The sequence below is a fragment of the Schistocerca serialis genome, chromosome 7 (assembly GCF_023864345.2).
Source record: "Schistocerca serialis cubense isolate TAMUIC-IGC-003099 chromosome 7, iqSchSeri2.2, whole genome shotgun sequence".
NCBI lineage: Eukaryota > Metazoa > Arthropoda > Insecta > Orthoptera > Acrididae > Schistocerca > Schistocerca serialis.
In genome coordinates this window covers 34,316,458-34,336,983 of record NC_064644.1, presented here as the reverse complement: position 1 = coordinate 34,336,983, position 20,526 = coordinate 34,316,458, and the positions used below count along the sequence as shown (strand labels likewise).

The 20,526-nt window shown below is 39.4% G+C and overlaps 1 protein-coding gene across 4 annotated transcripts in view; it reads left to right on the top strand.

Annotated features, from left to right (window-relative positions):
• LOC126412476 (glucosamine-6-phosphate isomerase) overlaps positions 1 to 20,526 on the top strand; it is a 125,964-nt gene that overhangs the window by 50,555 nt on the left and 54,883 nt on the right. For all 4 annotated transcript variants that reach the window (XM_050082092.1, XM_050082091.1, XM_050082090.1 and 1 more), the window contains exon 5: positions 3,412 to 3,585. In XM_050082092.1, the coding sequence (XP_049938049.1) occupies positions 3,412 to 3,585 (174 nt within the window). The remainder of the gene's footprint in view (positions 1 to 3,411; positions 3,586 to 20,526) is intronic.

Below are 20,526 nucleotides of genomic sequence, written 5' to 3'. Positions count from 1 at the left end.
ACACAATCTACATGACTCATTGTCAGCATATGCCACTTCCATGTCTCTTCCTTGATCATTATTACTCGTTTCTGATGGTGGTGCATAGGGAAACTTCAGCCAGACTATTCGCTGTGGCACATGCCTTCTCCGTATGCTCCCGCAGTGACAAACCTTGATATGCAGCAATTGCTGAGTGAATGCCTACAGGCAACTTGTGCAGCTATAGCACACTCAATGACTATTCCAGCAACAAATCTCATTCTGCCAGTGCACATAAGGCCCACATCACTTGAGACAGGATCTGTTGCCCATCAGTTCATCGTTAGAGACCCTCTATAATCTGAGCTCCAGCAAGAAGGTATACCATTGTGTAAGTGCCTTGCTTAATGCAAAGTAGTAACTTTGCAGTAGGACATCTTATATTTCCTCTATCACAGCACCTTCTAAATGCGCCACTGTGATAATACACATATTTTTGTTTCTATGTATGCTGTGCTGGTGCAAAGTACACTCACTGTGTGTAAACCAAGTCATTTTGTGATTGGACTAAAAGGGTGGATGCTCAACGTGCTCCAGATGATTCATCGAATATGCATCTCGATGAAGGAAGTTGGTGTCTGTGCTTTGCAGCTGCCGATTGATTCGTTTTGGCTTCCATCACAGTTGCTTGTACCATCGCATTGATCATTCTTGTGAAAAGAATATCTTCATTTACAACAAATCGTCTCAGGGTCACCACTTTATTGTATTCTTCTCTCAAATTATGATAACTGGGAATAATTATTTCACACTCACTAACAACCACATTAGAACAACAAAATAAAGGAATAAGCAAAAAAACTGTTAATAAAATATACAAGTACCTTGACACTACAACACACTACTCTCATGTCTTTGTCTGCCACTTGGTGACAAAATACTAGTGTTGCCACAATATCTTCATAAATTTTTTCGATCTCTTCGTCATGTGGAGAGTTAGCTGCATATGGATTTTTACTACAGTGGTGTGTCTTATCTTTGTGTCTATCTTAGCTACAATAATGTCTTCAACGCACTTTTCATAATCTTACCTACGTAGCTATTCTCTTATTCAATAATAATCCTACTCCAGCATTACCATATTTGATTTTGTGTTGATAACCCGTTACTGACCTGACCAGAAGTCACATTCTTCATTTTACCACACTTCACTAATTCTTGCTGTATGTAATTTCAACCTACCTATTTCCCTTTTAATTTCTTTTACCCACTTACCTAATTAAGGGATCTAACACTCCATTCTACAACCCGTAGCATGCCAGTTTTGTTTTTCCTTTTGACTATATCTCCCTGAGTAATTCCTGCCCAGAGATCCAAATGTAAGAGTACTCTGTCTCCAGAATATTTTACCCAAGAGGATGCTATCATCATTTAACCATACAGTAGAACTGTGTGCCCTCGGGAAAAATTATGGCTCTAGCGTCCGCGTGCCTTCAGCTGTCCACAGCACCAGCACAGCAAAGCCACATTGACTGATGTTATAAGGCCTTAGTTTGGTCTCTCCAGATATACCCCTCTGTTGTGGTCTCACCTAAGATACGGCTGTCTTTATTGCCGAGGCTTGCAAGCTACCCCAACTCAGCAAGGTTCATAGTTTATGGTGTCTATATCTACAGATACATACCATTGTATGTCATTTTATTTTCTTATTCCTCTCACGAATAGAGCAATGGAAAAACAACTGTCTATATGCTTCCATACAAGCACTAATTTCTCTTATCTTGCCTTTGTAATCCTTATGTAAAATGTAATTTGGTGGCACCAGAATTGTTCTGCTGTCAGCTTGACATGCTGGTTTTCTAAATTTTCTCAATAGTGTTCCTCGGAAAAGAATGTCACGTTCTCTCCAGGTGTTCCCATATTTTTTTTTTTTAATTTTTTAATTTTTTTATTTTTTGAAGCAGCTCCATAGTATAAGTGTGTTGATTGAATCTACTGTAACAGATCTAGCAGCCTGACTGAATTGTTTCAATGCCTTCCTTAACCCGACCTGGTGGGGATCCCAAATACTGTAACAGTACTCAAGAATGGGTCACACTAGTGTTCTCCGTGGGGTCTCCTTTAGAGATGAACAACACTTTTCTAAAATTCTCCCTATAACCAAATTTTTCCATTCACTTTCCCTATTACAATCCTTACATACTCATTTATTACATTTTGCTTTGCAACACCGAGATACTTAATTGAAGTGACCGTGTCAAGCAGCACACTACTAATGCTTTATTTGAAAATTGTGGTGTTGTCTTTCCTATTCATCAGCATTAACTTACATTTTTACTTTTAGAGTTAGTTGCCATTCATTACACTAACTAGAAATTTTGTGTAAGTCATTCTGTTTCCTCGTACAGTCACTCAATGACGACACCTTCCCATACACCATAGCACCATCAGCAAACAGCTGCAGATTTCTGCACACCCTGTCCATCAAATCACTTGTGTTTTAGAGAATAAGAGTGATCCTATCTCACTTCCCTGGGCTCTTGACGATACCCTTGTCTCTGATGAACTCTCACTGCAAAGGACAACACACTGAATTCTATTACTTATGTTGGGCTTATTTCTTATCGTAGGTTGAGAATGAACTTGCAAATTGTGATTATGGTTCACACATCAGCTGTAGAATATTTTAGAACAAATTAAAATTTGTGACAGACTAGTACTTGAACCCAGATTTCCTGCTTGTCGTGAGTGGTCACCTTAACCATTTCGGCTATCTGAGCACATTTCCAGGAGAGGCCCAAGACTCCATTTGTCCTGATGTCTACTTTCCCTTGTGCTTGCACTATATTACTGTGATTCCTACACAGGGTGAGACACAGTTGTTTCTTGCCATTGCCTTGCTATTGCAAGAAATATTGCAGTGCAGCTGAGGCAGAACCATACTCGCAATTTGTGAGTTAATTCTTAGCTGAAGGCAGCTGTTGATAGTCAACACAGTGTTCAGACACTGCACTGTCAGTAGTGGGTGCTAGGTGGATATTGTGGTGGTTGTGATGACACATTTATGAGTATATTCCATGCTGGCCTTTTGTCAATTAATTTTGATTTTAATCAGAACATGTCAACAAACTTCAATAAAGACTTAATTTCAGTAGAAGATTTCCCACAGTTTTTCTTTTCTCCTCTTCCTATATGTGCTTAATACTATGGTACACTTATAGAAGACCTTGTACATCAAGAAAATACTGACTTCTGTCTTACTTTTCCGTTGTCAGAGTGAACCAGAGCACGGCACCCCAAGCATGACATGAATAATGTAACATTCCTATTTCAGTTTCTCATTAATCACTGCAGTTTTTCTTAAACATGTATGTAATTCAAAATAAGATTTAAGTTTTGAATTTTTCTACACTTGTTTAATATTTTGTTGTTTACATTTACTGCTTTTAGGTAATGATTCTTATCACTGGTGCTCATAAAGCATTTGCTTTATATAAAGCAATAGAAGAAGGTGTGAATCACATGTGGACTGTGTCAGCATTTCAGCAACACCGGCAAACAATTATGATATGTGATGAAGATGCAACACTGGAACTCCGTGTCAAGACTGTCAAATACTTCAAGGTATGGTTGCACCTTAAAGAAAATTAAAATGCAGTAGGTGGCAGTCTTACCACTGTTGCTGATGCATGGAATATGAGATACTGATACTTTTGCAGAAAACTAGAAGTAACAGTTACAGAATAAAACTACAAAGTGGCAGACGGGCTGGCCAGTAGTCATAACACATAAGAGTCTTGCTGACAGAAACAGTTAAGGTAGAAAATAACGTTCCATAACAAAATGTTTTTTCTCGTAGGAGAAAGGAGGTATGGTCATGCAGGAGGGTAAGTTTGAGTGGGAAGACCACCCAGACTAACTTAGGTTAGAATGTGCCCCAAGGGAATGTAATAGGAATAATGCTGCCAATAAACATAAACATTTTATCATATGGTGTCAGCATTAGAGCATTTGCAGGTAAAATAGGATAATATCATCATTGAATATTCAGAAGGAAGAACATAAAATTAAGACAACATTTTGACTTGTAGTTCTCTTTAAATGTGAATAAATGTGAGTTAAAGTGTATTACAAAGAAAAATAAGCTGGTACAATCCAAATACAAGATTAGTGGTGAAGAGCGTGAACACAGGACATTTGTTTAAATGTTTAGAGGTAATTCTAAGAAGTGATATCACATGGAACAATCTTATGAAATCAGTAGTAGGGAAGCAAAGGAAGACAGATTTGTTGGAAACATTGTGGGGAAGTGCAGTGCATCTGTAAAGGAAGTGACATACAAGATGAATTCTGTAGTATTACTGCAGTGTTAGGAATTCTTATCAAGTAGGCATGGCAGAATACACCAACCAAATTTAAGATTCACTGTTAGGATTGTAACGGGTCAGTGTAGCCCATACTGAAGCGTAACAGAGATGTTTGGGAAATTTAAATGGGAATCTTTAAAAGAAAGGCAACATTTTTTTCCCCTTAAAACTCTGTTGAGTAAATTCTGAGAACTGGCATTCAAGGACAGCCCTGTTCCCAGGACCATACATATTGCATAGGAATCATGAGACTAAGATTCCATAGATTAGACAGTGGAAACTCCAAGTTAGAATATCTACAATACAAGGAAAGGGATAGATTGCTATTCACTGTATAGATGACACGCTGAGTGGTAAGCAGGCTCAACAAAAAGACTGTTACACTTTTAGCTTTCAGCCAAAGCCTTCTTCAGAAAAGGAAACACACACACACACACACACACACACACACACACACACACACACACACACACATTCATTCACTCAAGCAAGCATGCCTCATGTCGCCACCTCCAGCAATTCTGGTTGCAGCTGCTGGAGATGGTGGTCATGTGTACGTGTTTCCTTTTCTGAAGAAGCCTTTAGCCTAAAGCTAAATTTGTAACAGTCTTTTTGTTATGCCCATCTGGTACTGAATGTGTCATCTGTACTGTGAGTTGCACTCTATCCTTTTGCTTATATTATTGATGTAACATAGATTAAGGTAATTGTAGAAATGTATGGACAGTTATTGTTCCCTTGCTTAATATGCAAATAGAAAAATGCAGAAAATCACTAATTTTGGCAAAAAGTACTCTTTGCTATGGCTGTACTGCAGCTTGTGTAGTATTTATGTGTAAAGTGGGCCCATCTGATATGTGGATAAAGGGCAATATTTGCCACAACAGTGGGGTCAGTCTCAACCTGAGTTCTATGTGACGTATCCCCTTTCCACATTCAAACCTCCCTCAACCAATCTCACTGAGGCCTTCACAGACCATAGTTATCCTCCCAACCATGTACAAAAACAAATCTCCTGTGCCTTATCTTTCCAGTCTCCCATAACCTCCCAATGTCTCACCGTCAGGCCACAGAGTAGCATTCTCCTCGTAAATTAGTACCACCTAGGACTGGAGCAACTGAATTATGTTCTCTACCAGGGTTTCGACTACCTCTCGTTGAGCCCTGAAATGAGAAACGTCCTACCCACTATCCTTCCCATCCCCCCCCCCCCCCCCCCCATAGTGGTATTCTGCCATCAACCGAACCTACACAATATACTTGTCCATCCCTACACAACCCCTTAGCTCATGGCTCATATCCCTGTAATAGTCATAGAAGCAAGACCTGTCCCGTACATCCTCCCACCACCACCACCACCACCACCACCAACTACACCAGTCCAGCAAACATCACCTATCCCATCAAAGGTAGGGCTACCTGTAAAACCAGTCATTTAATAATCTACAAACTAAGCTGCAACCACTGTGCTGCATTCTATGTGGGCATAACAACCAACAAGCTGTCTGTCCCTATGAATGGCCATTGACAAACTGTGGTCAAGAAACAAACCTGTAGCTAAGCACACTGCCCAACACGACATCCTTCATTTCAGTGACTGCTTCACAGCCTGTGCCATATGGATCCTTCCCACCAACACCAGCTTTTCTGAATTTTGCAGGTGGGAACTCTCTCTGCAATATATCCTATGTTCGCATAACCCTCTTGACCTCAACCATTGTTAGTAATTTTTCCCACCCATTCAGCCCCTTCCTAGTTCCCATTCCAGCACTACACAGCTCTCTTTCCACCAATGCATCCAGTCTTTTTACTTCTCTCTGAGAGAACGGTCTGGATAAATATCTGTAGACTTATTACAGTGTTAACTGAACTAGTGTGAAAGCTTCTGACTGAAGTAATGAGTGGTAAGTAGCTCAACACTGTGTAGTGGGTGAGAACAGAGTAGAGCCCTGCTGCCCAGTACTGTGCTGGCTAGTACCTTAGGTACAGAAGATAACCTGCAATGTTTGTGAGACATACTCCTTGTAGGCAGCCCGCTACACATTTGTAAATAGTGCTTGCATGAACACTGCAAAAAGTAGACTCTCTTGTTCATATGCGAATAGGCTGGTGGGCTCCCTTTGCATTTCTGTCATTTCTACTTGATTCACAGTATGTATTTGTAGGTGGTAGTTCTGAATTCTTGACAAAAACAGCACAAATGAAGAACTCAGAAATACAGTGGTGATTTCTGAGTTGGAGACAGTTAAAGAAAGTGGAAAGGACATTGTAGAGAAGATAAAAACTGAGGAAAAATACAAGTAAATAAGTCAAGGTTAATAAACAAGTCAAGGATAATTAATCGAAATCTCTGATGGTTTATGATGTTACTGATTATCAGAAGAAAGAAGCCAGCAGGTCCTTCCTTAACTTGAAGCACTAAATGGGATGAATATTTTCTTTGATCTTCATTCTTATAATTAGTTTCCTAATAAGACATTGTGTGTGAATTCAATTGATAACAGATTCACTTAATCTGTGAAGTTAAACTTGAAATACTCCATTTAATTTCTCAGACGACCAATTTTCCCCAATGAACCATTATTTTTTTCTGTTTGAAGATCCTATTTACTTTGAGGAAGCTATTATCAGAATTATATTTCATGTCGGCTTAAAGAAACTCTTTTTCCGTGTATAAATTTTAAAGAGATTGCTGCTACCTACCAGGCAGGTGGCAGCACCTGCTGCTATCCAACTTCTCTGGCAGAAAGGGCTTAACAGTATTGCTTGTGTGGTTTGACACTAGCTGGCTAATAAAGGGATACATAGGCACAAGTCAAAGCTGTGCAGTGCCTTGCAGCTGAAGCAGAAACATTGCTCGAGGCACTGCCAACATGGCATAGTCTGGCACTGTGCAGGTCCCTGGAACAGAGACAGATTTGGGTGTTGGACAAGGATATATAGAGCTGAGGTCTGATGGATTCCTGGTCCTAAGCAGATAAGAGAAGCTGGTGTTTGGGGGCAGATCCAGACAGCTCTGATTGTGAAGCAACAACTGAAGTTTAGCAATCTGTGTTTAGCAGAATGTGTGTCACAAACTTTCTCCAGCAAGAGCTTGGCTGCAACCATTGATATTGGTGTGTAGTTAACTAGTGATCAAGCAGGCTAGTTGTGCAATAGTTCCTGTGGGGTTTGTGTATAATGTAAATGGAGGAAGGAAAATCAGTGTTTAATATCACATTGACAACAAGGTAACTAGGGATACAGTAAAAGCTTAGACTGGGGAAGGATGGGGAGGAAATTGGCCATGTCAAAGGGAGCTTCCCAGCATTTGCCTTAAATGGTTTCAGAACCTACAGAGAACCTAAATCCGGATGGCCGGGCAGAAATTGGAACCAGTGTCTTCCCAAATGTTTGTCCAGTGTCTTACCACTACAAAACCTTGGTCAGACTTTTATATGTGGCTCTGCCTCTGGTACAGGAAGCTATATCTCTGATAGGTCTGGAATTTCACACTAGCTGTCAGTATACATAATTTGAACATGCAAAATTATGTGTAGGATACAGAGTTATCAGACACAATTGAATTAAAAAATGAACTCCACAATCAGGCCCTGATGAGCACAAGATTTGAAACAATATTATTAACTATATGACTGAAGTGTACATAACACAGCATTGTCTTTAATCCTGAATTGGCTTTTACACTCGATTAGTGACTTACATGGCAATTGAGATGGATTACTTATTATTTGTGAAGTTCATAGAACATTAAAAATTTGTGTAGGTAACTGGCTACAGCTCTCAGGTATTTATACAATAGCATTTTTATTTGCCATCAACAGTATAAATTATATTTTTTCTTGATCTGTTTCTGTTGTTTCAACCAACATTGCTGGAAGACTGAACAAACAAAAGAAACCATATGTAATGTACTCAGACAAAAATTGAAAAATTTGAGTTATACCTCTGCACATCAACATCATACACCGTACTTACAAAATTATGACATCATTTGGTTTAAAAATTACTATTTCTTGTAGAAAACACTTTCATGTACCAAATGTAACAACTGACAAAATGTAGAATGCTACATAACCATATTTTGACAATATCTTGAACAGCTTAGACGAGTTACACATATATTCCTGGCAGTTAACAGGTGATTGCCATCTCATGCTTATGTATCCTTGCATGATCAAAGTGTCTAACATCACAGAGTAAAAACATAGAATATCAGTAATACAACCATTGGTGAAATTAAAGGCAACACTAGTTAGCAATATTAATTTCAATGTTGGCACCATGATACTGTCAACAAACAACATTCTACGAGTGTAGTGTAAGGAAATAAAGGCTAAATGACATTAGTTTGCAAATATGACACATAAAATGTACATACAGAAATAATCACTTGTAAGAGACATGATGGTAAAATAATGGTGTTGATAAACTACACTTGTAAAAAGTAATCACATTAATTGAGACTAATCTTCAATGGGGAAATATCAGGGTTACAAATTTTCATTAAAATATCAAATGTCATGTTTATCACCGATAAAATGACAGGTCAACAGCCATAAAACATAATGATACTGAATTTTTTTGCCAACTCACATATTATATGGGAAAAGAGCTCTTATGTAAAATTATGAAAGTATAACATATTTGTTCGCACCTTAGGCATTTAGTGCTCAACAGTAGTTATGTCAAACTGTTGTATATGTAATACAAAGTTAATATACAATTGTAGAAACAGGGAAGATCAGGAAATAAATGTTAGACAGTACATCTACATTACAGCGATAGTGTTACGATATGTGTAAATTGTTTTGACCAGTTTTTATATGTACACAATTTTATTCTTGATATGTGATTTGTAATTGACACAATGATGTAGAGATAATATATCTGTATGTATTATCTCTTACATGCTTCTGCTAATGTTGAGCAAATATTGCTGTTGTGATTTATAGTCAGATACATCTAGTGTATATTACGGCTGTAGTGCAAGGTTTGGGTTTTGTGTTGTTGGTAGCCTGAGGTCTCAGTTTTATGTCAGTTGTAACCCAAGGTCTACGCTGTGCCACATATCTGACACATAGATTTGTAATATAGGTGTGTTATCTAACATAATTTTGTGACATTCCTCATTTCTACAGTTGTGTATTAACTTTTTTATATTACATATACAACAATTTGACCTCGCTATTGTTGAGTACTTGATGTCTAAGGTGCGAACAAATATGTCTTACAGAAAAGCTCATTTTCCCCATATAATATGTAGTTGGCAAAAAAATTCACTGTCATTATCTGTTATGGCTGTTGACTTGTAATTTTATTGATGATAAAGAAAACACATGATATTGTAATGAAAATTTGTAACCCAGATATTTCATCATTGAAAATTAGTCTCAATTATCATTATTACTTTTTAAAAATGTATTTTATCAACACTGTTATTATACCATTACATGGCTGTACAAGACGTTATTTTTGTATGTACAATATATTTGGCATTTGCAAATTAACATTGTTTAGTCTTTGTTTTCCTTATGCTACATTCATATGATATTGTTTGTTGACAGTACCACATGGTGACAACACTGAAGTTAATCTTGTTGACTAGTACTGCCTGTGACTATGCCAATGATAGTGTTATAGATCATCTTATTTTTTACTCTGTGATGATATACTCTTTGGTCATCCGAGGGTACATAGGTCTGAGATGGCAGTCACTTGTTAATTGTCAGGAGTGTACGTGTAACTTACCTAAGCTTTTCAAGATATTGTCCATTTTGTCATTATTACATTTGGTATACCTAAGTGTCTTCTATGAGAAATATACACTTTTAAACCAACAGATGTTATAATTTTGTAAGTACTGTGTATGATGCTGATCTGCAGAGGTAAAACTCTAATTTTTTGATTTTTGTCTGTGTATATTACTTATGGTTTCTTTTGTGTGTTCAGTCTTCCAGTGATGTTGATTGAAGCAACCAAAATAGGTCAAGAAAAATATGATTATATTAACAGAATCTTCCGTCGGTTCTTGGTAGAACAACATTATAATAATAAATGAAAAGCACCAGTAAATGTCTGAAGATGGCCTTGTAAGCCGAAAACCGGTTAGCAATAAAAATAATATTGTAGAACAAAAGCAAACTGGTGCTTTTCATTTATTATTAAAAATATGTTTCATACTGCTGATGGCAAATAAAAATTCTTTTCATAGAACATTGTCTGAGAAATACTGGTTTTGTATCCTTGTTTAATACACAGTTGTAATATGTCTGGAAATGTCACATAAACAAAAATATCATCCTTGGGGTTGTGCAGTAATGGAGTTATGGGGGAATACAAGAGGAATCTTAGCTCTGTAAGTCTCTGAGGCATCATAAGCTGACACATTGTCCTCTAAGAAGATAAAAAAAAAAAAGTTGTTTCATTACTCTCGAGTTGTATCAATGAACAAGTCGCACAATATCTTTTTCCCAAATATTTCTACTTAGTCATGTGAATTTACATTGTGCCAACATCATACAAGGTTGGGAGAAATGTAGTGTTGTAGTCAAATATGAATTGAAAAGTTACACAAGTTACTGAGCCAGTCAGTGTCATTGATACTTTTAATGACCTATCACCAGCAACAGAGGCTTCTGGTGCCAGACTTTTTGCGAACAGCATTTTCATTTTGTGGATATTATTTGCAGAAGTTTGTTTTATTTTTATATAACTGTTGGAGCTTGCAGAGGGCATGGTTTGTTACATAAGTTAGCCATACTAACAGAATACATCTAACATGTCTGCAGTGTTGTAGCACTCTTATGCCCTTGGGTTGGTTAGTATTGCATGTCGTTTAGTTGTGATGGTTTAGTGTTAATACACTATTTTCAGTCATCGTAGTCATATGTAGAATAATGGGTACCTCCAAGTAATTATTTGCTAGTTAATGTTTGAATATGGTGTAACAAGAAGGAAAATGCATGTGAATTGATTAAGTCTGCAAGACCAGCAGCTGGAACCTGTAGTATGTGGTTGTTGGATAATGCATGTATTGATTTACAGGGTGTTTCAAAAATGACCGGTATATTTGAAACGGCAGTAAAAACTAAACAAGCAGCGATAGAAATACACCGTTTGTTGCAATATGCTTGGGACAACAGTACATTTTCAGGCGGACAAACTTTCAAAATTACAGTAGTTACAATTTTCAACAACAGATGGCGCTGCAAGTGATGTGAAAGATATAGAAGACAACGCGGTCTGTGGGTGCGCCATTCTGTACGTCGTCTTTCTGCTGTAAGCGTGTGCTGTTCACAACGTGCAAGTGTGCTGTAGACAACATGGTTTATTCCTTAGAACAGAGGATTTTTCTGGTGTTGGAATTCCACCGCCTAGAACACAGTGTTGTTGCAACAAGACGAAGTTTTCAATGGAGGTTTAATGTAACCAAAGGACCGAAAAGCGATACAATAAAGGATCTGTTTGAAAAATTGCAACAGACTGGGAACATGACGGATGAACGTGCTGGAAAGGTAGGGCGACCGCGTACGGCAACCACATAGGGCAACGCGCAGCTAGTGCAGCAGGTGATCCAACAGCGGCCTCGGGTTTCCGTTCGCCGTGTTGCAGCTGCGGTCCAAATGACGCCAACGTCCACGTATCATCTCATGCGCCAGAGTTTACACCTCTATCCATACAAAATTCAAACGCGGCAACCCCTCAGCGCCGCTACCATTGCTGCACGAGAGATATTCGCTAACGATATAGTGCACAGGATTGATGACGGCGATATGCATGTGGGCAGCATTTGGTTTACTGACGAAGCTTATTTTTACCTGGACGGCTTCGTCAATAAACAGAACTGGCGCATATGGGGAACCGAAAAGCCCCATGTTGCAGTCCCATCGTCCCTGCATCCTCAAAAAGTACTGGTCTGGGCCGCCATTTCTTCCAAAGGAATCATTGGCACACTTTTCAGATCCGAAACGATTACTGCATCACGCTATCTGGACATTCTTCGTGAATTTGTGGCGGTACAAACTGCCTTAGACGACACTGCGAACACCTCGTGGTTTATGCAAGATGGTGCCCGGCCACATCGCACGGCCGACGTCTTTAATTTCCTGAATGAATATTTCGATGATCGTGTGATTGCTTTGGGCTATCCGAAACATACAGGAGGCGGCGTGGATTAGCCTCCCTATTCGCCAGACATGAACCCCTGTGACTTCTTTCTGTGGGGACACTTGAAAGACCAGGTGTACCGCCAGAATCCAGAAACAATTGAACAGCTGAAGCAGTACATCTCATCTGCATGTGAAGCCATTCCGCCAGACGCGTTGTCAAAGGTTTCGGGTAATTTCATTCAGAGACTATGCCATATTATTGCTACGCATGGTGGATATGTGGAAAATATCGTACTATAGAGTTTCCCAGACCGCAGCGCCATCTGTTGTTGAAAATTGTAATTACTGTAATTTCGAAAGTTTGTCTGCCTGAAAATGTACTGTTGTCCCAAGCATATTGCTACAAACGGTGTATTTCTATCGCTGCTCGTTTAGTTTTTATTGCCGTTTCAAATATACCGGTCATTTTTGAAACACCCTGTATGTCCTATACATAGTCTGGCATCTTTTGTCACTGTTAACAAAATAAATTGGTTTTGATGTGTAGCCTTCTCTGCCACTGCCTAAATAGCAGTATTATTGAACTGCATGGGTAAGATTCACATATTTGAACAGTTCATGTGCCAGTGAGTTTTTTGCCTCCTTTACCATGATGTATGTGGCAGGTTGAAAAGTTCTTTGTCTGATGTAGTAAAAGGCAGTGTTTTTCAGAACAAACATTGATTCATTTCTTAGATATAGTCCACTGGTATACACTGTTTGGAATTCTGGAGTTGTAAGGGATAGAGGCTCCAGGAGTAGATGACATTCTGTCATCTGCCAACCTTGACAAAACTCTTGTATTTGGTGTCCAAGATGTATGGGGCAGATGAAATGCCCTCATACTTCAATGAGAAGGCAATAATTCGAATTCCAAAGAGAATATGTGTTGATAGATGTGAATATTACTGAACTATCAGTTTAGCAAGCCATGGTCGCAAAACATTAACAAGAGTTCTTTATAATAGAATGCAAAAACTCGTAAAAACTGACCTCGGGGAGATCAGTTTGGATTCTGGAGAAATATAGGGACATGTGAGGCATACTGCCCCTACGACTTATCTTAGAACATACGTTAGGGAAAGCGAACCTGTGTTAATAGCATTTGCAGACTTAGAGATGGCTTTTCACAATGTTGACTGGAACAATCTCTTTGAAATTCTGAAATCTTCTTCTTCTTCTTTTTTTTTTAAAAAAAAGTCTGGTAAAGACTAGTGTGAAGAATTACAGCAACTTAGTCTTTGGACTAATGGCAGCAGCAGTGACAACAACAAACACAATGACAACAACAACAACAACATCAACAATGTGAACTTTATAAGCCATGCCCTTCGACCAATGTTTTTGGGGAGTACATCCCATCCAGGACCTGCTGTTTTAGATGGTTTGCAAATTACCCATCTACTGTTGTCAAACATCTTAATATGTCTCAAAATATTTTCCTCAAATTTCTTTAAATGCAGGAATAATTCAAAGTTACAAGTTGGCAAGTCTAGTAGTAGGGAGAGTGTTCCAACAACTTATACTTAAAATCTCCCAATTTTCCCATTGCTGAAGTTCTTTTGTGAGCAGATCATTATCCAGATGAAAGACATTTTCCTCCACCAGTCCAGGCTTATCATCATTTATTTTGTTTTTAATGTAATCCAAAAGACTTGCATAGTATTTTACTGCCATTGGTCTTTACAAGGTAATGAGGACAGAGAATCTCTTTTGCACCCCATAGAACACTGTTTAACTTTTTCAACAGATCAAACAGGTGCCACTGTCTTTGGATTTGAGGCTCTAGCTGCCAAACACTACTTTGCTTTCTGCTTCATTTGTAGTACGAAATGGTGGAGTCCATGTCTCACTCACAGTAACAAATTGTTGCACTGAGTTGTATTTTTGATAAAAGTGATCTGCACATAATAGCTTTCCTGCACATGTGTTGCATCTTCACACAGTCCATTGTTCTCTCCATAACAAGGTATTTGTATTCTTTGCCACACAGTAATTTTGTTGACAACTTTACAACATACGCCAGTACACTAGAAACAAAATGATCGATTTGCTGCTAGCATATCACAAAATTGATGTCAGAGCTGCTTCATGATAGGTTTCCCAACAGAAACACTATGCACAATTATGCGTTCATAGCATTTAAGAGAAGGCTATAAGAGACCGAGAAATTACAAATAAGTACTGTATATTCCATGTGAGATTTTTCCCAAAATTGCGAGTATGTGTGAACAGCAGATTGTGTTTTCTGAGCAGTTACAACTTCCTTTACATACAATAATACTATATAGTATTGGGAGATTTACTCTTTGTATGGTAGGTGTTTTATCTGTTGTTCTGCATTCCTCTCGGGGTATTTGGTATAAAAAATGGGTGTCAGCGATACATGCTCGGATCAGATGTTTTCCTTTGAAGAGGATGCTTTGGAACACTTCAGTGAGGAATTGTTACCAGCATCCTCCAAGTGGTGAATGCATTGGGTACATGTACTGATGGGTAGAGAATTGTACATCCAAACCATCTGCGTGAAATGCAGTCAATATTAGAGGAGAACTGCCTACAGTGAGTACAGAATGTGCAATGGTATTTACAGTACTGCATACCCATGCTACAATTTTGTAATGAATGCATATTCGCTGATGACAGCACATTCGGTAAAATGAAAATCCATATTCAGAAGTAATTAAAAGTAACCAACATAAGTTGGTTGTGAACATATGAGGTAGGATAACTTCTGACCAGATCACTGGGTTGTATATAATGCCATCAGACTAATAGAAACAATCTACTGTGTTTTCCTCAAACAGTGGAAAATCTGAGATGGAATAACAACAGTAGAAAACAGTATAAATTAGTACTCGTGACATAGAGGAAGAGTATCAGACAGACTCATTTAAGTGATATTTAAAAGTAAATTAAGCTATCAGACAAAGTCTTTCTTTAGATGTAGAAAAAAACACGCCCCCCCCCCTCCCCCCCCCCCCCCCCCCCCCGCCCCCCACACACACACACTCACACTCACACTCACTCTCTGTCACCTTTTTTGCCAGTAATCGGCATTCTACTTGTGCAATATTTTGGTTGCATAAATCAGTCTTCCTCATGTGCTTGCTGCAGCTGAATCTAGTGTGATTAACCTGTCTAATATTTATGATTGTGTGGGGCTAGGTGCTCTGTCATTGGTACACGTTGTGTCAGGTGCTCCATCTGAGGCAAGCACCAGTCAGTAGCAGAAACTGTAGTATTTTCTAGCTGTAGTTGTTCCTAATGCTGTAGGTGTACTTCTTGGCTGTTGTCATTTAAGCTTTCCTGTGGACTATTTTGTTCTATTAGCAAAGCTGGCCACATCAGTTGCTCCGTTTGAGGTATGTGACTGCCAGTGATGACTGTTGGATTATTTTCTGGCTGCTAATGTTCAAACTGTTGTTCATTCTCCAAATGACTGTCCTCAGGTAGTTAATATGCATCCTGTGTTGGTTGTATTGGGTTCTTTGCTCTACCATCATTTCCAAAGCTATTTCCCCCAGAGTTTGGATGTTGACTTCGTTAGGTCTTTAGGAGATGATTCCAGGTGTAACTACTCAGATATCCCATGCCACAGTTGATAAGTTTCTGTGTTACCTTTATTTAAATGGATTATTTAATAATGCTATTGCAGTATCTGAGTGTGTGTGTGTCACAATCTTGACATTGTTGTAATTTATCAAATGATGTAGTTCCAAATAATGTTCCACTATACCATATTTACTCGAATCTAAGCCGCACTCGAATCTAAGCCGCACCTCAGAAACAAAACTCGAAATCAAGGAAAAAAATTTTCCCAAACTAAGCCGCACCTGAAATTTGAGACTCGAAATTCAAGGGGAGAGAAAAGTTTTAGGCCGCACCTCCAAATCGAAACAAAGTTGGTCCACTGTAATATGAAACACAATTTAGGTCGAATGAATGACGATACAGCTACAGTTGTTTGGTTCGAGTTGTAAGCTTAGCAGTTAGCTTTACCAGGTAGCCATTGCTATGCGTCAGGCACTCCGTCTGTATTTATACGGGTACCCTTCCTTTTTCGCGTGCTTTGTCGGGTTTGAATTGATTGCTTATTTTTCTTTGATCTGATAAGTGCCATTCTCTTTGTTATAGGTGTTTACGTCACTCTAAGCTGAAAATGCATTACTGTGCTGTGTCATGCACTGTTTGTCGCATTCTGATAATGAGTGTTTACGACCTGTCGCCGCTCACGGCATGGCTTGCTCTTGTGCACGCTACCGCCGCTTATTGGCGAAACAATGGCAAGAGACTGCTATTTACTGTTACTTACAATACTGCTTTCTTTGATAATGATCAACAAGAACCAAATAATAGACTGCATATGATAGAAGATGTTCTGAAAGAGAGTTTAGCAGAAATTTTTCTCCATTTGAAAATCTTTGCAGACGCCTCTTTAGTACATTAAATTCTGCACAGAACTTAGTCATCTTACATTTAAAAATCTAGTCAATTGCCGTGCTTCATTTCTGACTGTATAACTATTAGGCATAAGAATAATACGAGTATAAACATGACATGATATGTATACTCTTCCGCCTTTGCTGTTGTCTCACTCTAGTTTCGTAGTTTATTAGGCAGACAGGATTTAAATGAGATAGCAGCAAACACGAAAGAATACATGGCAAAATGTTTATATTCGTATTATTCTTATGGTAAAGAGAATACTGCATGTGATTCACAATTCATAATAGTTCCTATTAGCAACCATCTCTTCTCACAGGTAGGAAAAAAATTCAGAAATCAGAATGTAAAGTTGGCCATATTGACAAAAAACATCCCAAACAGTCTTGCCAGTCAGATTTTCGTAGTACATTGAAATGCTGCTGCATTCGAAGATGAACAAAACGGAATTTGTATTTACTTCGTTGGATAATGTATGAAAATGCAGTGGTCAAAACTTGTGGCGGAGAAAAAAAGCTCGTCTTCCAACTTTTTTTTTTAAAATTTATTTACTGACGCAGAGGTTTTGGCACCAGTATTTATCTTTGTGCCTGCAAAGCATGCCTGCGTAGCGCTACATATATTCGACGGCAGAAGTTAGTTGTGGCGGCACCTACCAACATTTTTCAGAACTTCCGCTTACTTTGCACTCGATTCTAAGCCGCAGGCGGATTTTTGGATTACAAAAACCGGAAAAAAAGTGTGGCTTAGATTCGAGTAAATATGGTAACTGACATGGTGGCATGTTTGAGTCTAGTGTGCTGTTGGTGCTCCTTACACCTGTTTTAATGGTCCTCGTGGTCTGGTCAATATATGACATACCACAGTGACATGGTATGTGGTAAATGCCCAGTTTATGTATGTCCAGGTCATCCTTTATACTTCCTAACAGAGCCTTTATCTTGGTTGGTGCGCAGTAACCTCTCTTGACATTATGTCTGAGAAAACTTTTGCTAAATTTGGCAGATATTGGTCTGGCATATGGCAAAAAACAACCTTTTTCAGTTCTTCTTGTACTTTTACTGACCCCTCACTGGACTCGCATTCGGGAGGACGACGGTTCAATTCCGCATCCAGCCACCCTGATTCAGGTTTTCCGTGATTTCCATAAATCACTTCAGGCAAATGCCGGGATGGTTCCTTTGAAAGGACATGGCTGACTTCCTTCCCCATACCACCCTAATCCGATGAGACCAATGACCTCGCAGTTTGGTCTCCTCCCCCAAATCAACCCAACCCAACTGACCCCTCTGGCAGAGAACCTGGGGCACAGTACCTTCCAAATATCTCAGGAAGAATATCCGTTTCTGTAGAACATAGACCACAGAGGTTCTAACTCTGTTGTCAAGTTGTCCGAATCCAAAAGAGTTTGTGCCTGATGAATGAGAGTTCTGAGTACCCCATTCATCTGACGGGATGGTGACAGCTACTGGCTTGCAGGTGCAGATTGGTGTGAGTGGACCGAGTGAGGTGGCACAATGGTTAGCACTCTGGACTCGCATTTGGTAGAACAATGGTTCAAACCCACATCCAGCCATCCTGTTTAGGATTTCCGCAATTTCCCTAAATAGCTTCAGGCAAATGCCGGGATGGTTCCTTTGAAAGGGCAATGCCAATTTCCTTCCCTCATACGATGGGACTGATGACTCGCTGTTTATCACCTCCCCCAAATCGATCAACCAACCTTGATGTGAGTGTGTTTTTGATAAATACTATGACGGAAAGTGCCATCTACCTTCCTGTGGACAAGAACAGCTAAGAATGGGTGGTGTCCATTCTTCTCCATTTCCATTGTGAATTTAATGTTATGGTGGCGTGAGTCAGGTGTTCCAGGAAAACAAGGAGCTTTCCCATGCTGTGGCATCAAATAACAAAGGTGTAACCGTGTATCTGAAGAAACAATTTGGTTGATCCGGGGCTGATGGAAGTGCCTCATCATGAAAGCTATTGATAAAGAGGTATGCCAACACCAGTGAAAGCGGGTTGCCCAGTGCTACCTCTTGTATTTGCTCATAGAAGAGAAGAAGATGGCTCTCGGACAATTCTGAAAGGATGACAGCATTGTGGTGTTACCAGCAGATAAGGGGAGTGCTACTGTTACCGTACAGAAAGCAGACTATGACAGAAGAGTTTGACAACTTCTGGGTGACCCAGAATAGACCAATAGAAAAGGGCTCCACCGACAAGGTGGAAAGACAGATCATGGCCTTCTAAAGGAAATAAGCATACTGGAAAAACTCTTGAAGCAGCTGAGGCCAAAAGCTCCAGTACCACACTGGCTTTATTGACTGCCCAAGATGCACAAAGATGGGAATCTCTGCATCCTATAGTTAGCAACATTAGCATGGCCACCAACCCCACCAGTCAGCACCTGAAGAAGATGCTTTTGCCTTATGTGGACAAATGTGCACACTACCTTCACAATTTGGAGGATTTCCTACATTGTCCGAAGCAGCTATTCATCACTGATTCTGACATTATGGTTAGCTTTGATGTGGCTTCCTTGTTCATGTGGGTGCCACTGAATCAATAGCTAGAGTCGATAGAGGACAAGTTTGACAGTGCTCTCCTGGACTTGTTCAAGCACATTTTAACTTCAACGTACTTCCTACAACAGAAGGGGTGGCAATAGGCAGACCACCCTCACCAGTGGTGGCGAACCTCTTTATGGAGAGATTTGAAGATGAGGCACTTGTATCGGCCCCAGATCAACTGAAGTGTTTCTTCAGATGCATGGATGACACCTTTGTCATTTGACCCCACGGCAGGGAGAGGCGCCTTGTTTTTCCGAAACAGATAACTCACACTGCCCTAACATAAAATTGACAGTGAAAGTGGAGAAGAATGGACAATCCCATTCTTATATGTTCTTGTTCAGGGATAGGCAGATGGCACTTTTCATAGAATTTACCAAAAACCTTTTCACATCGGAGTGTACCAGCAAGCCTGTAGCTGCCACCATCCAGCACAGAAGAATGGTGCACTCAGAACTCTGGTTCATTGCACATGAACTCTTTCAGATCCAGACAACAGAGACAGAACACCTGCAGTCTATGTTCTGCAAAAATGGATATTCTTCTAGAGAAATTCAGAAGGCACTGTGCCATTCTTCTCTGCCAAAGGGGGTCAGTATAAGTACAAGAAGAGCCAAAGGTATTTTTTTCCCGTATGCCACACCATTATTTGCCAAAATTAGCAGAAGTCTTCTAAGATATAGGATCAAGAGCATTTTTTGCCCACCAACCAAGACAGGGCTCTGTTAGAAAGTGTAAAGAATGATCTGGGCATACAGAAACTCGGCATCTACCACATACCATGCCACTGTGGTACGTCATATATTGGCCAGACCACCAGAACCATTGCATTAGGTGTAAGGAACACCAACAGCACGTCAGACTCAAACAGGCTTCCAAGTCACTTATAGCGGAACATTGTTTGGAACTAAATCATTCAATGAATTATGATGATCTATATATTCTGACACAGACACCCAGATACGAAGATAGCATTATTAAAGAATCTGTTGAAATAAAAGTCATGTAGAAACTTATCAGCCGTGAACT